This window comes from Rhea americana, unplaced genomic scaffold (genome assembly GCF_003343005.1).
Source record: "Rhea americana isolate MKP2758 unplaced genomic scaffold, rheAme1 scaffold_59, whole genome shotgun sequence".
NCBI classification, from domain to species: domain Eukaryota; kingdom Metazoa; phylum Chordata; class Aves; order Rheiformes; family Rheidae; genus Rhea; species Rhea americana.
In genome coordinates this window covers 1,815,058-1,830,166 of record NW_028186745.1, presented here as the reverse complement: position 1 = coordinate 1,830,166, position 15,109 = coordinate 1,815,058, and the positions used below count along the sequence as shown (strand labels likewise).

General features: G+C 37.9%; 1 protein-coding gene across 1 annotated transcript in view; it reads right to left on the bottom strand.

Moving 5' to 3' along the window:
* Window positions 1–8,582: 8,582 nt before the first annotated feature.
* Window positions 8,583–15,109, bottom strand: part of TMEM47 (transmembrane protein 47) — a 53,899-nt gene continuing 47,372 nt past the window's right edge. The window contains exon 3 of the mRNA XM_085319452.1: window positions 8,583–12,398. Within this exon, the coding sequence (XP_085175578.1) occupies window positions 12,220–12,398 (179 nt within the window). The 3' untranslated portion in view covers window positions 8,583–12,219. The remainder of the gene's footprint in view (window positions 12,399–15,109) is intronic.

The following is a 15,109-nucleotide window of genomic DNA, read 5'->3' as shown; positions in this document are numbered from 1 at the left end:
GATGCCCTTTATTGAAGCTCACAATGAATAAATGAAGCTTTCTACAAGTTTTATATTTTCATCAATGTTCATTACTTCTCAATTGATTTTCTAAGGCCTGAAATATTCTTCTACCTGTCTTTACCATATGCCCTATTTCTTTGACTACAATTAGATGTCTACTGGCTCTGATTCCAGGCCTGGAAGTTTGCAATTTTTTTGTGACTACAAGATGAAATAGTACCAGTTGCAACCTTCATTAAAGAAGGGTGAGGAAGGGCATAAGAAGATAAATACTTTATAACTCTCCAACAATTTATAAGCCAAAGAATGGGCTTACTGAGTTGAACATCTCAAGCAATGACAAATTTCCGGTGAATCTTACAGAATATTCATAGAAAACAAAACTTCCATTCAACCTTAGATCTTCAGCCTAGAAATGTCTTTCTATGAGTTATGTGCATTGAATCAGGGAATGGAAGTGCACTATACAACCCCCACAGATAACGAAAGTTGTCTTGAAATTTCAAAATCAAGCATTCAGAATATCCACATGACATACACTTTTCAGACTAACAGTTATTCATAAGAATTATTAATGAATTATTTCAAAAGATAAGCTAGTTTCCACATTTCCATCCTCTGTACAGTTTGTAGAGGTCACTGATGCATAGGATATCAGTAAAGGAAATTACAATTTTCCATATAAATTTTATGAACCTACTGGGAGGTCACATTGTAGCCTAAAGACAGTTCAGACTGGTAAAGACAGTAATGATAGGACACCAAATGTGTGGTTCATACAGCCATTTCTATCACAAGTTGAAGTACGTACAGGTATCTTATAAACTCCAAATGCTGCTGTTTTCTGAGAGTTGTGGTCTAGCCAGAAATCCTGAGAGCAATTTATCTCTCCAGATGGCAACTAATACTAATTAATTGTCACTAAAGGTAGCTAAAATGTTCTTTGGAGCAGCCAGTCCATACATAAGCCACCCTCTTCTCTTCATCCAACACTGCTCTGTTTACAGCATGAATCTCACCAGTCTTGACTATGAGGTTTTGACTGGAAAATCCTTAGTACTGAGATACTGTAAATTTGCAGTGTCTCTTGTTTAGTGTTTGCTCAGAGTTAGTACACTGGGGTCCTAATCTCAGATGGAATTCCTAGCTATGGTGCTAGTATAAGTAAATATAAAAAATAATAATTTCAGTAACAATAATATCCTTATTCTGATTTACCTTGATCCAAGAATACAAGTCCCATAGATACCAGAGGAAAATCTGAACACTCTTTTTTAAACTGTGCAGTATTGTCCTGAAAATAGACCCACACAGACACTAAAAATATATTCATCATAGGATTGTGGTATGATAGTCAACAGTTTTTAACATTGCTTTATGAATTKTTTTAGCTATGGTGCTGACTCCTAAAAGTGAAATCAAATTATTTTTAATTTTACATCATTTTACTTGGAAAGAATTTTCATTACAGGGTTTTGGTTCTTTATTTTTTTCCTCTTTTTTAGACCACTGCTCTCCGAGTTTTACTGGCAAATAGTGCTGAACTCATTCAGTCTGTTTGCCAGAGTTAAGGTCACTGCAGCTTTAGTTTTACAAAGAACACCATTTTGCTGTTTCTCTGTTAATCTTGGCCTGAAAAGACCACACATTACCCTTCCCAATTGAACAGTCTGGCCTTTGTTCTTTTGTTTGGGTAATACCATTAATCTGCTAGGTCGATAGCAAAAATGTGTGAGCTGCTAGTGTGCCAGATGATTGACAGGCAATTAGCAGCTTCTAGAGAACCCCTGCTTTGAATTCCACCGATATATGACTACATTGGGAGGCAGAGGCTGCTGAGGTGGCTATTTTTGTGTACATTTGCTGCAATACTAAGAATAGGTCCTTAAAAAAATTATTGTAACTATCCTCAAGAGGGTTCAGCTACTAGAGATCCCAAAATTGAATCAGAGGTGTGAAGAGCTTTACTGTAAGCAAATAATTAACCTGTATCTATTCAGATCTCTCAGAAAATAAGGTTTGCAAAGCAGCATAAGCTTTAAAATTTTCCTGGATAAGCAAGAAAATATCCTCACTGAAATACAAAATTSAGAAAGCATTCTTCTCCACTTGCATGTTTTTGTAGGAAAGATGAGTAGTTCATGCATAATGAAATTTTCACACATGCTAATTTTTTGAGTGTCTCTGCTCYCCCCCAACACCTCTTAATTTYGTACTAAGATGGYTACTTTGTCTCCTATTAATTAACTCTTATAGGGTTAGATGAGTGGACTGTGAGGTGGATTGAGAACTGGCTGAATGGCAGAGCTCAGAGGGTCGTTGTCAGTGGTGCAGTCTAGCTGGAGGCCTGTGGCTAGTGGTGTCCCCCAGGGCTCAGTGCAGGGTCCCATCCTGTTCAACTTCTTCACCAGTGACCTGGATGAAGGGACAGTGTGCCTCCTCAGCAAGTTTGCTGATGATACAAAGCTGGGAGGAGTGGCTGGGAGGGCTGARCTGCCATTCAGAGAGTCCTGGACAGGCTGGAAAGTTGGGTGTAGAGGAGCCTCATGAAGTTCAACAAGGGCAAGTGCAAGGTCCTGCCCCTGGGRAGGAATAACTCCATGCACCCATACAGGCTGGGGGCTGACCTTCTGGAGAGCAGCTCTGTAGAGAAGGACCTGGGAGTGCTGGTGAACAACAAGTTAACCATGAGCCAGTAAGAGGTTCTTGCGACCAAGGTCAATGATATCCTGGGGTGCATTAGGAAGAGTGTCGCCAGCAGGTCGAAGGAGGTGATCTTGTCGTGGTGAGGCCACACTGTGGAGTACTGTGTTTGATTCTGGCCTCCCCAATACAAGAGAGATATGGAACTACTGGAGAGAGTCCAACGTAGGGCTATGAAGATGATCAGAGGGCTGAAGCATCTGCAMTATGAGGAAAGGTTGCGAGAGCTGGGACTATTTAGCCTGGGGAAGAGAAGACTGAGGGGGGATCTTACCAATGTCTACAAATGCCTTAAGGGAGGATGCCAAGAAGATGGGTCCAGATTCTTTTCAGTGGTGCCCAGTGACAGGACATAATGGCAATGGGCACAAACTGACACACAGGAAGGTCCGTTTGAATATAAGGAAGAACCTTACTGTGAGAGTGACAGAGCACTGGAACAGGTTGCCCAGAAAGGTTGTGGAGTCTCCTTCTCTGGAGATATTCAAAACCCACTAGGATGCAATCCTGTCTAACATGCTGCGGGTTGGACTAGATGATCTCCAGAGATCCCTTCCAACCTCAACCATTCTGTGATTCAGTGAAATTTTKCTAAAAAGCAATTGCATCAACAGCATCCTAAAATGGTCTCCCTATACTGTATTTTGATGTATTTTCTGATTTTCTGAGCTTATACATTGGAAATGTGTTTGCTGATATTCCACTTCTTTCTCTATAAAACCAACTATATGCAAGTTGTATATTCTTCCATGTCAGCATTACAATGTATTTTCTTTCCTGGGAAGATTCTGAAGAAAGGTTCTTTATCTTCAGTATGTGAATGCGGGCAAGTCATTTACTAAAGACACCCACATACACCTACAGACAAAAGGCACTGCCCACATTCAACATTTGTTTGGAGGTTGAGACTTGGCTGAYGACATTTTTAGTTATTCATATTTTATGCACACAAAATTTGTCAGAGCTCAAGCAGGTAAAAATCTCATCCTCACTCTTTGATCATAGGACAAGGGCCAGTCACGATTCTTCAGCACCAATGATGGATTGCATACTTTCGGATAGCTATTGCCCACAGATATACACACCGTGTAACTGCAGGGAGAGAGGAGAATTTGCAAGAAAATTGAAGTCCCTCCCTAACCCCCCAGCACCTCCGCTCTGGATCTCCTGTAAAGCAATTTTTTGTGTAAGTAGAAAAGAGTCTAAATCTTTGCATTTTAGCTTTTGTCCAAGAAAACTAAACTAAAAATAGCATTAAATGCAATTAACCAACAGTACTTTGCTAGGGTGAAGGAATGAGCTGAGTGTAGGTAGGATTTGCACTTACAATTCCCAAGATCCTAGGCATTTTAAAGCCTSAGGCCTAAAGCACCATGTTGTCACACTCTTACAGCTTTAGAAAAAGCCATAAAAGTAAGTACGTAGAATTACAAGATGTTTGGTAGAGAAGATAATGGCATTGCACTTCCATCAGGTAAAGGTTGTTTTCAAACAAATGGAGTACAATCTGTTCGTACATCAGCTTCTCGGAATATCTTGCCGGTGCCTCTTGCAAGTTACTTTAAAGAAGCCTACATAATCCTGTATATTAAAATGTCCACGTGTTCAAAAATTCAGACTAATTCAGTATTTTTTAATTCACCAGCCACAAAGCTTTTCAAATATTTCACAGTGAAAATAATTTTCTCCAGCTATGACTTCTTATTTCATTACATTAATCCTTTTTGGCTTCCTCTCAAGCAAATTTTATTGATATAATAATTTATGTTGCTTCCAATTAGGCCTTGGAGATTAGCTATTCTAACCATTTTCATGAGAAATTCCTGATATTAGTTTTAGAAATATGCATTTCATACATCTTTACTGCAGGCATAGTTACGTCAAGAGATGATAACCAGGACAAATCCTGAAATAAATGTTTCTTTTCTTGTGGCATAAAGGGAAGAAATAGGAACAGATAGAAAAAAAGTGTGCAAGTAGGAAAGAAGGGGCATATTTCTCCATTGCTACTCCTTTTCCTTTTTCTCAGACATGTTTATTTCCAAACTATCAGCCAACAGAGGTGAAACAAGTCCTCCCCAAGTTCTATTATTCCAAGACAAGTTTAGTGTTCATCTTTGCTTTCCTAGTCTCTTAATTTCCAAGTGGCTTTAATGCTTTAGTTTTCTTTTTCCTATCAACAAGAAAAATAAGCAAACAGCTGAAAGGGAAAAAAGAAAATGAAAGCTTTAAAAGTTAAAACATTTAGATATTTTAAACAATGCTAATGCAATAAAATGCTCTTAGAAAAAAAAAATATGATTTGTTATCAGTTAAAAGAACTTAAGATAATGGCTCTGATTCTGCCACCTAGCAAAGTTCTCAGAGCAGAAACTTGGAGTAGAAGGTGATTATTCAGACCAACCTACTGCATCTCTGAGTCACTCGAAAAATATTCCTCTTATTTAGGAAAGCATTTATCATTCATCAAYGTTATATACTAAGGCTTATCTGTGACTATAGAATTGTTTTAAACTGCATCATTATGATTTATCTCTATTACAGATAGTAAAATATTCACCAGGAGACACAGCTGCCTTAGCATCTAATCTTGAACTGTGGYGGCATGGAGAACCATCACAAAACCTATCATATTCTGCCCAGCATGTGTTTCATTCCCCAGGGCATCACTGCTCCCACGGGGCAGGGTTCTATCTACACTGCACAGTGCAATACACAAGAGATGCTCAGAGGGTACAGCAGCAACCAAAGAACCCTAAAAGAGGAAAAGCATCACAGGAAGTCACGTCAGGAGGGGAGCGTGTCAGGGCTTGAGCTGATGAAAGCCTCTAAGCCTGCTTTGCAGTCCAGTGCTTGCCAGTGAGTTGAAACTCGCTCCACAGACTTTTTGCAGGCCTTATAATATCTGCCTCCCTTGAAGCCTGGCTTTGGGTCTGGTTTTACTGTAGGCAGGAAAGTCACCTTCTTCTCCCAAGTGTCTCCTACCTTCAAGTGGACTAATGGGCTCCCTGCTCACTGGTCTCACTTTGCTCATCTTACCCTGAACGAAAAAATGTTATCAAAGCCAAGTGTGCTTAGCAGAACCAAGGGGAAGGGCAGTCTCCTTGAAGAAGAGGGCTAGATGCAGAGCTCAGCTTTCAGCAAAAGGTAAATAAGCAACTCCCCTCCTTGCTGCCCTGTTTTGCAGCTTCTTCAACATGATTTTATATATATATATATATATATACATATATATATATAAAAGTACATATGGCACCAATACAGTAATCATGAACGTATATATAAACCAACTCAGCTGTCACACACCACTCACACTTTTGGTGATCAGCCACCTTGCTCTTCAGCCTCTTTGCGAAAAGGGGCATCATTACCTGCCATTTTGTAGATGAGGGGGAAGGAGGCTGCAAGATAGCTGTGCAGAAAGTCCGTGATGGAGTCAGGAACCAAACCCAACTCAGATTCCTCTCCAGAAATACAGAAATCACAATTTATCTGTAGCTTACACCAAGATGAACTCATCATCTGCAATAATGTGTCTTTTCTTCTGTCTGCCGTGAATATCTGCTTTCTAGCTGTGTGCACATAGGTATTCTGTTGAAAAGATAGGCCTGCCATATTAGTTCATTTATTTTACCAGCTATTTTATACTGCAATAGAATAACGACAGCTCTAAAAAAGCAAAAGAAAATGTAGAGGAAATTGAAGAAGGGAAAAGTAAAATAAACAGTAATAAATAGTAGATATTGTTGAATATCTTTACGGTATTGTGGTTTTGCTACTACTATTTGAAAATTAGTTGATGAATAYCCATATTTCGTTCAGAAATCGGGAGTTACTATATCTCAACCAAAGCATACTGCCAACTCTCAGAGTAGGCAACAGCCTACTAAATTGCACACTTGTTTTACTGTGGGAGAACCACATTCACATCATGCTTTTAATGAGGCACTGTGGTATTAACTGCTTTCACCTGTTTCTGTGAGGTTTAAGAGAATACTGGTATAGTTATGCTTGTATCTAGTGTTTCTCCTCACAAACCAGAAAACTTGGCAGTGGCACTAAGTGAATAAGAGCAAATCACAAAACTCAGCCTTCCTRTAGGTTGTAATGCTTGTCTTATCAAATTCCAGACAGTCTCTGGGTTTTTCTGGATACCTAGAAGATTTAAGGTCCTCTTTGAAGCTACTGTCTGTTTGAAAAGCCCAAGTGTACTGATTTGCATAATGAGAGTCACTAATGTGGCAGATGAATCTTCTGTATCTACAAAATCCCACCACTCCTATACATTTAACATAAAAATGTTCACTTGGAAAGTACCCCTGAAGAGCACAGAATGAGCATTACAACCTCTGCCTACAGCCAAACATCAAAGAGATCATCTTAAAAGAAAAAAGATTTTGCAAGGTCACAAGGAGTTTTAGATTTATTTAAGTACATAAATCAGGAAGACATCGTTTGAGCATGGGCATAATATATTGCTTTGGCTACTTTTGCCTGAGTATGTATACCAGAGTTTTCAGTGGTACCTGCAGATCTCAAGTAATTTGTTTCCACAGAGATCTCTGTGGCTTGTTCTACTTGCATCCAAACTGTGCTTTGATAGCAACAAACTTGGTCTCTCTTATACACTATCCTCCACACATTTTTTCTTATTCACAACATACTTCCAGTCACGCTTCACTTGGTTCAGCTGTACTGTGCAGGCCTATTTATATGGTAGATACCCAAAACACATGGTGAGATATGGTCAAGACTGTCAAGTCTGTCAATGTATTTTTGGTACACTAGGGACAAGCTAGCTCACGCCAGGCCAGTGCCATCATTCAGCATGTTTGGAGAGACAAGGTTGGTTGGAATAAGGTACTCTCACCCTGCTAAGCCAGTGACCCCTCTTCACCTTCTGCCAACATGTAGGTGCACAGCCAACACAGAATTTGGGCTTAAGCACAAGGTCACACCCATGTAACAAGCGCCCTAAAGTCATACCCACTATAACTAGCATTTTTAATGTAGATTTTAAGAATATATGCCTTCCGTTACCTGTGATTTGCGTGYTTACTCTCTAGTGCCTGTAGTCCTAGGTTCCAATGAACTTCCTACCTCATTGTACTTCATTTTAAAAAGAAAACAAATCTTCAGACAACCCCAGTTCTTCCCCTTCCCCCCATCACACTCACTACCTGATCTTAATTCCTTTCCCTGTACTTGATTTCCATCTTGTATTCACTACCCTCATGTCACTGTAATACTCCACTGAAGGCACCACCTTTTGCTGGTAGTCCCTTCTTCACATAGTTGTCTGCTATATCCAGTGATGCAGGAGGATGGTCRCACGTTCCTAACACTAGAGAGAACTCTATACCCAATGTTTTTAGTGTTCAAAATGTRTGTTCCCACATCCACACTATCACACTTCAGGTTCAAAAAAACCATGTGGTTTTCCAGGCGAAAGGTAATCCAGCTTTCAGACTCAAACAGAAAGTAGTATATTCRAAATACAAAAAAGAAAACTGTCTATAATGAATACATTTTCCCCTGGAACTAGGTGCTCAGCATAGATTYCAATTTCAATACAGCGCTTTGTTATTTACAACACTAAAAATGAATTGTTTTTCTAATATTACAATAATTTCATTTTTAGAAAGGCATTACAGGCTGTGTGATAGCCAGCTATCTATCCTATGYGACTGCATGGCCAGCTGGGATGGTGGACTTCCATAGGCTAGATCYTGCATCCCTCTCTCTCACCTTTGCGCTCTGTATTTCAATAAGAACTCTTTAGTATGGTAACTGAATATTAGGCATATTCATTAGCCATGAAAACAGAACTGTTTCAATTGTGTAAGTTGTCTATTCAGAGCAAAAACAGGTACATATTGTTAGTGTAACATTTTTTTTTATTTTAGTTACTTTCACATATATCTTCATGTAAGCTACAAAAATTGTGAAATGCAGAAATGGTATTAAAAATGCAAACTTAAAAGCTTTGATAAAAAAACATGTGTCTTTCCCTGCTAACAATGACCTTTAAAAATGAACCATATTTTGATGGAATCATTTAATAAACATATCATACACTTCTCAAAAAATAAATAAAGAACAACATCAGAAAAATCAATACCTTCAACAACATGAAGCATTTAGTYGTCTGTTTTTAAAGACAAATGAGACCTCTAGGCACAGTTTTAGGCATCAGAGAGGACACAGAGGCAATAGGTTAGTGTGCACTGCTCTGTACAAAAATACAGTCTGAATAAATTACATTGCTAGCCATAAGATTAGACTTCACTTACCAGTCAGTTCATTGCATGTTTAATAATATACAGTTACATGCTAATCCATATATATCATTTATATTTCAAACACATAGGTCTCTCTATATTTGTTTGTAAAATTTACAAAAGCTAAACGAACTTGTGCAAGAAATCCAGAAGAGGTGCTAGGTACTTGTAAGCACTGGACGGTATACTTTAAGCTTAAAAAATACAAATAACTAGCCCTGCTTGCAAGTTTGATATATATATACGCACACATATGCGTGTGTGTGTGTGTATATATATATATATATATATGTATATATTTATTCATATATATTTGGAAGATAAACAATGGGTTTGTTGTGCGAAAAGAATCATCCCTTAGTGAGATAAGCCAAACATCTGAAATTGTGAAGACATGATACAAGCAAAACACACAAAATGATTTATTTATTGTAGGTACACTCAGACACAGAAGTATTTTCTTTTTGTGGCTAGAAAAAAATTATTTCAGTGTAACGTTGTATTTACTTCTAGTTCACTAATGAAAAACAAAATGCTTGCCAAAGCTGGCTGGCTATGGTAGGGAAAAAAAAGAAACAAAAGCAACAACATTAGCCAAAGATAGGCACCTACATCGACACTGTAGATGCCCAAATGATGACGTGAGGAGTTTGAGAGGTGTGGCCTAACAGGTTGCATTACAACCTTCAAGAGAAGAAGTGGTGCTCAGACTCTCTGAAAATCGTCTCTGTCTTACACGCTGAAATATGAATGACAAATCTTGTCTTTAGGCATTCATGAGTGTAAATTTTTTTCATGAACATCTTTCATATTAAGAATCGTGTTACTTTCAGTATTCATACAATGAATTTGCATTTGCCTTAGGCCTGACATTTATTTTCTCTCAAATTCCACATAAAGCAAAAACATGGATTTGATAAGATCAGTAGATATGGTACGGGTTCAGCACTGTGCTGCTGCTTCTGGTCAGCATAGGCAAAGCACCTCACAATGTTGGCACCAAAATATCACTTCCTTGGAAAGGTACACGAATCTTCTCTACATTAACCTAATTCCCATGCCAAACTACAATGTTTTTCATGCTTCTAAAGAAAAGCAGAGCTACACAGCTGTCCGGAGAGCTATAGAGCTAACTATATACTGGATATCTGCCTTAAGTGAGTCTCAGGAAAAAAAAAAAAAAAAAAAAAGTAGAGTTACAAATGCTCTCTCATGCCTGTGAAACAAACAGAAGTATTTTTCCCTTCCATCCTTTTTGTTCTCTAGACATTGCCGTACAATTACTTGTAAGTGAAGCTATCATTTTGCTCTGTCATCCTATTCTAATTAATCGCTACTGGTCCAGGAAAGAATGCCGATGCGGAATATTCTGCTATGAGAATAAGGATTTAATTCCAGAGAGGCCTAGAGTTTTAAAAATTACCTCTGTRCTTCAGCAATACTTCTGAAATAACTTGCTAAATGCAGTCTTCTGGTTCCATAACCACTGCAGAATCTTCTCTCCCGGTGAACTGCGGCACATATATTAACACTGAAGATGTTGCCTTAACATATTCAGCAGTCTTTTCTGTGGAACCAGCAAAACCATTGTATACAGGTGGATTTACAACCCCAGCATATCTGTTTTTGCAGAGGTCCATATAGAATATATTTTAAATTTCTCCTTTAAAAAAAATAGTTATTTCTAAAGATTAGAATTGTATAAAAATATGTTCATAATTAATTGAAAATATCCAAACAAGCAAATAGTAAACAAAAATAAAAGTGATGCAGATTAAATTCATTTAAAAGTTCTCCCTATTTTAACTTGGACTGCATTTYGTTTGTACAGTCTCTGGATGTTTTAAATGGGAAATATACTAAGCAAGGAGTAATTAGATGTATATAAGCATCAGCAAATCCATTATAAACCTGGCCTTTAAAAAATGAATTACCTACTGCAGTGATAATGTTTGAATATGGACATGATTGGGTCTCAGCTATATTCTTGATGATCGGAGACGCTCACAAACTAGTTAGATCTTTTAAAAATGGCAGTTTTTTCTTTGCAACAGCCTAAAAAAAACAGTACTAGGTTACATATGGAATAGCAAGCAGTTATTTCAAACATTTCTACCTTAACTTGAGGTGAACTTTTAAGCATTTCCCATAATACAGAGTTTGTACAAGGGTGTAAACAGAAGACAAATCATTTCATATTTATTTTGTAATACCAGCCAAAACTGGGGGTACCAGTCCAAACCGCTTCAGAAGGTGTACAAAATTAGTATTTTAACCACTGCATCACAGCTCATATTACAATGTTAAGATGAATTATCTCTCTCCCTCTGCATTTATAATTGTATTATATATATTCATTTAAACAAACAAATGYCTTCCAAAAATATAGTTGAACTTGTTCCATATGCATTTTTTTCATTATGATGTTTAGATGTTAAACATATATTTTGGACAACTGCAATTCATTCATGCATTTTTAGATGCCTCTGGGATATATGAAGCCTTTTTCTACTCCCCCTTATCTCCACCCCCCCAAAAAAAAGAATACTTAGAGCCAAGACAACTTCCATCTGCATAGTCAGAAGCACATGAAGGCAAGTTTGGACTTCCTTCAACTATCCGCCACAGCTGGCAGGGTAATGTTGATTACCAATTCATGAAATCCCATTTCCAACATCCCCCCACCCCCCCCCGCCAGAAGACTGTCGAATGCAGATATTAGACAAGTCATTAACCAGTTATATTCACTGCCCTCAACACACTCACTTGCAGCCAATTCCTTAAGAGCTTTTTTGAGCAAGTAACCAGGGGCCAACAGAGCCTATTGTACAAGATGCCACTGCCTGCTTAGCTGAACATTTGAATCCTCTCTGATACACGGAAACTTCTAAACGGAGCTTACGCCAGCTGCTCCCCTGAAGGCRACGGCAGATGCAGGCGTTGCTTTCTCACTCGCACAATGATCACTGTCATGTAGATCCTTTGCTTGCTGTCAGGAAAAACAAAGCTTATGTATCAGCAGCTTGCAGCATCTGCCTATGTAACATCAGCAATCCTAGTGTTTGCGGTTCTTTTAAATGGTTGTAAAAGCTGGTTATAGTGTTCACACCCAAAAGGCAAGCCTATTTTATCAACAGAGGAGACTGCTTGGTGCTCCACAGTGTTCTAAAAAAAACYGTGAGTTAGAAAAGATGGAGTAATCCTTTTGTTATTTTTCTTTTCATTAAATCGTTTAGTAATAGTCTTCATAGTTCTTAGGGTTCAGGCAATAAAGAATGGCACCCCCAAAAGAAAATATAGTTGCACCCCAAGCCAGGCCATAGCCCCAGTTGAACTCATGATATATTTTCAAACTGACTGTTTCGATGAACTTGATCGGGTAAAGGACTAAGCTGCACACCTGAAGAACAACTGAAAGAGAAACAAACCAAATGTCAGAAGAGGCCTTAATTCATTTCCATAAAACAAGGAAATCATCACATTACTGAAATTCATATTTAAAATACTCTCAATGCAATTTTAACTCATAAGTTACTGCTCTTTCTGAACAAAATACAGCATTCATTTCATCCCAACAGAGCAGAACACTTTCTGCATATTCACTTGTACATGAACAAATGCTATTGCTATGGTGCAATTATGGTCGCTCAATTTTCTCGGGAATAAATAAYGAAAGCAATCTTTTCACAATTCTTCTCTCACTCTCCTTTAGTCTAGTCATTAATCTTTCTATAATGACAAAAATAAGATCACTATTTGTATAGCTATTATAAGTCAAAACAATGAACAGGAAGAATAAAGAAATATTAAGTAATATAGCTCAGAATCAAATCATTTACTTGGCCTAGTAATAATTCACTGTAGTAAGTGATACATACTTACATTCAGTGCAGTCTCACCAAATTACATGTATTTCATATGCATTACTTCATTCAGAATTAATCACATTATTACATGGATACCAAGGAATCCATAAAGTTTTATTAGCCACTAAACTTCCGACTAGCAAAAACATGTCTTATATTCTGAATTTAGGGGGTGGGGCAGAAATGCCTCATGCTGAAAAAAAGCTAATAAAACAGATGAAACTCGAGTGAGGAAAAAGCTTAAATATCATTATTTTCTAAAGCACTATCCCAGAGAGAGTCAGAGATTTCATGCAGCCTGATCCATACTCCTGCAGTGGAAGCCAATAAAMTTCGTCAATCATCAAAGCAACAAATACAGTAACCTTAAAATGAGAACACACAGATAAAGAACTCCAATTTTCACATAACGAATTCAGTTTCATTGGTGAAAGTTATACTTAGCTTGAACATAAGAACAAGCTATACGATCCAATGATTCTTTATGCCTCTAGTTCTACTACCCACAAACGACTAAACATTAATGTTGCAATGTATGCAACAATCTTTTTGCCCCTCAAGTAGATGATACGACCTTATCACAATGCTCCCTTCTTCTAGAATTTAACACTATCATTTTTAAAGACTTCAGTACACAACCCATTTTGCAAACAAGGAGCCCCGTGATTACACTCAGGGTGAGCACATCCACAAGGTTGCCACATGCTTAAGTATTTGCAGGGCTGAGACATACTCTCATGAAAGTTTAATGGTATGTAATATAATGTCATAACAACTACTTTCTTTAACATTGACTGAGTCATTTTTTACAGTTTACTTGGTATTGTAAAAAATAAGAAAAATATTTTAAGATTTTTTATAAAACCAGTGCCAATACAAAATGCCACTGGAAGATAAAAAGGAAGACTGCTTTGGACTACAAGAAGCCCTTCTGAAAYTACACCACGAAATTACAGCAAAATAAGATGTCAGTGATATTCTCCTACTGCTTCCACACTTCTTGCACATCAGAAATCTGTCATTTGCCTTTTCATTCCCCCACGCACTCTTCAGTTTGTCAAACTGGCACCTTTCAGTAGCCTGAAGACTAACACTCTGCTAACCTCTGGATAAGAACTGGTATGGGGAAATGAATTCCAATACTCACTGTACACACTCTGTGATATCACTGTACAAAAGACCCATTATATAACTTTTTCTTCCCCTCATATCCAATTAGTCTACAGTCTTTGGTCTCTTACTTGAGGCTGACAATTGTTGGAATAGTGGGTTTTTGCTGTGGATACCAAAATCCGTGTTTTTTTTTTTTTTTTTTTTTTTAATAACTCTAAAGATATTGAAGTGTTACTTTTTGTCATTCTATTCTAATATAAATTTTTGTCAGCCCCAACAAATATTTGTGCAACACTGGAGAAATTTTGACAGGATGCACGAGGGAAAGTTCCTACCCTTAGGAAAAGATAATGCATTCTAATTCTGTGTAATGAGAGCACCACTACATAAAAAAACCCCACCTGAACGTATGTTCAGCTTGGAAACACATCTTTGAGACCATTCAATTTGATGAAGATTTCCAGAGATGGATGGATATAAGCAAGTTCTTTAGTGACCTCCTGAACTAGAGCTGCAGTATCTCTGTCGAGATAGTACAGAAATTGGTGAAAGGGCAGGTGGGGGTGTTAATTTCCAACCAAGGAAACTCTCCATCTTCCCTCAAAGTAATATCCAAAGTGAAACTTATTTTAACCTACGGATTGCGCTTGCAAAGGCAGGCAAAAAAGAATACCAAAAAAAAAAAACTTAACTGATTCTGTTGGAAGAGGAACCTGTGGCTGAAGGAGCAATACTTACTACAGATAGTTTAGGCATTTTTGTAGTGAGCTTTCCTACTTTTGCTACTGCTGGTCCAGCTACACTGTGGAAAAGCTCAAAGGAAGTGCTAGTATCAACTGGTCAGCTGAAACAACTACCCCGCATAACATTGCTGTCATTTTGCACTATTTTTGTCTCCTGTTGTTGTTGCTCCTTGTTAAGTAGAGAAGGACCAGTGTGAGCTAGGGGTAACAGCTGGTAAAGTTAGGGAAAATGACAGGGATGATCCAAAGAAATAGTAAATCCAACTTGCTTGCAACTACTGATCTGCTTGGAGTGAATTTAAAGCGATTCCATGCTGTGTCAACCTCATTTACAGGAAGTGTCTACACTACCTTTCTTCAGAAATACTTTGGGGGGGGGGGTTCTGTGGGAAAAAAAGAA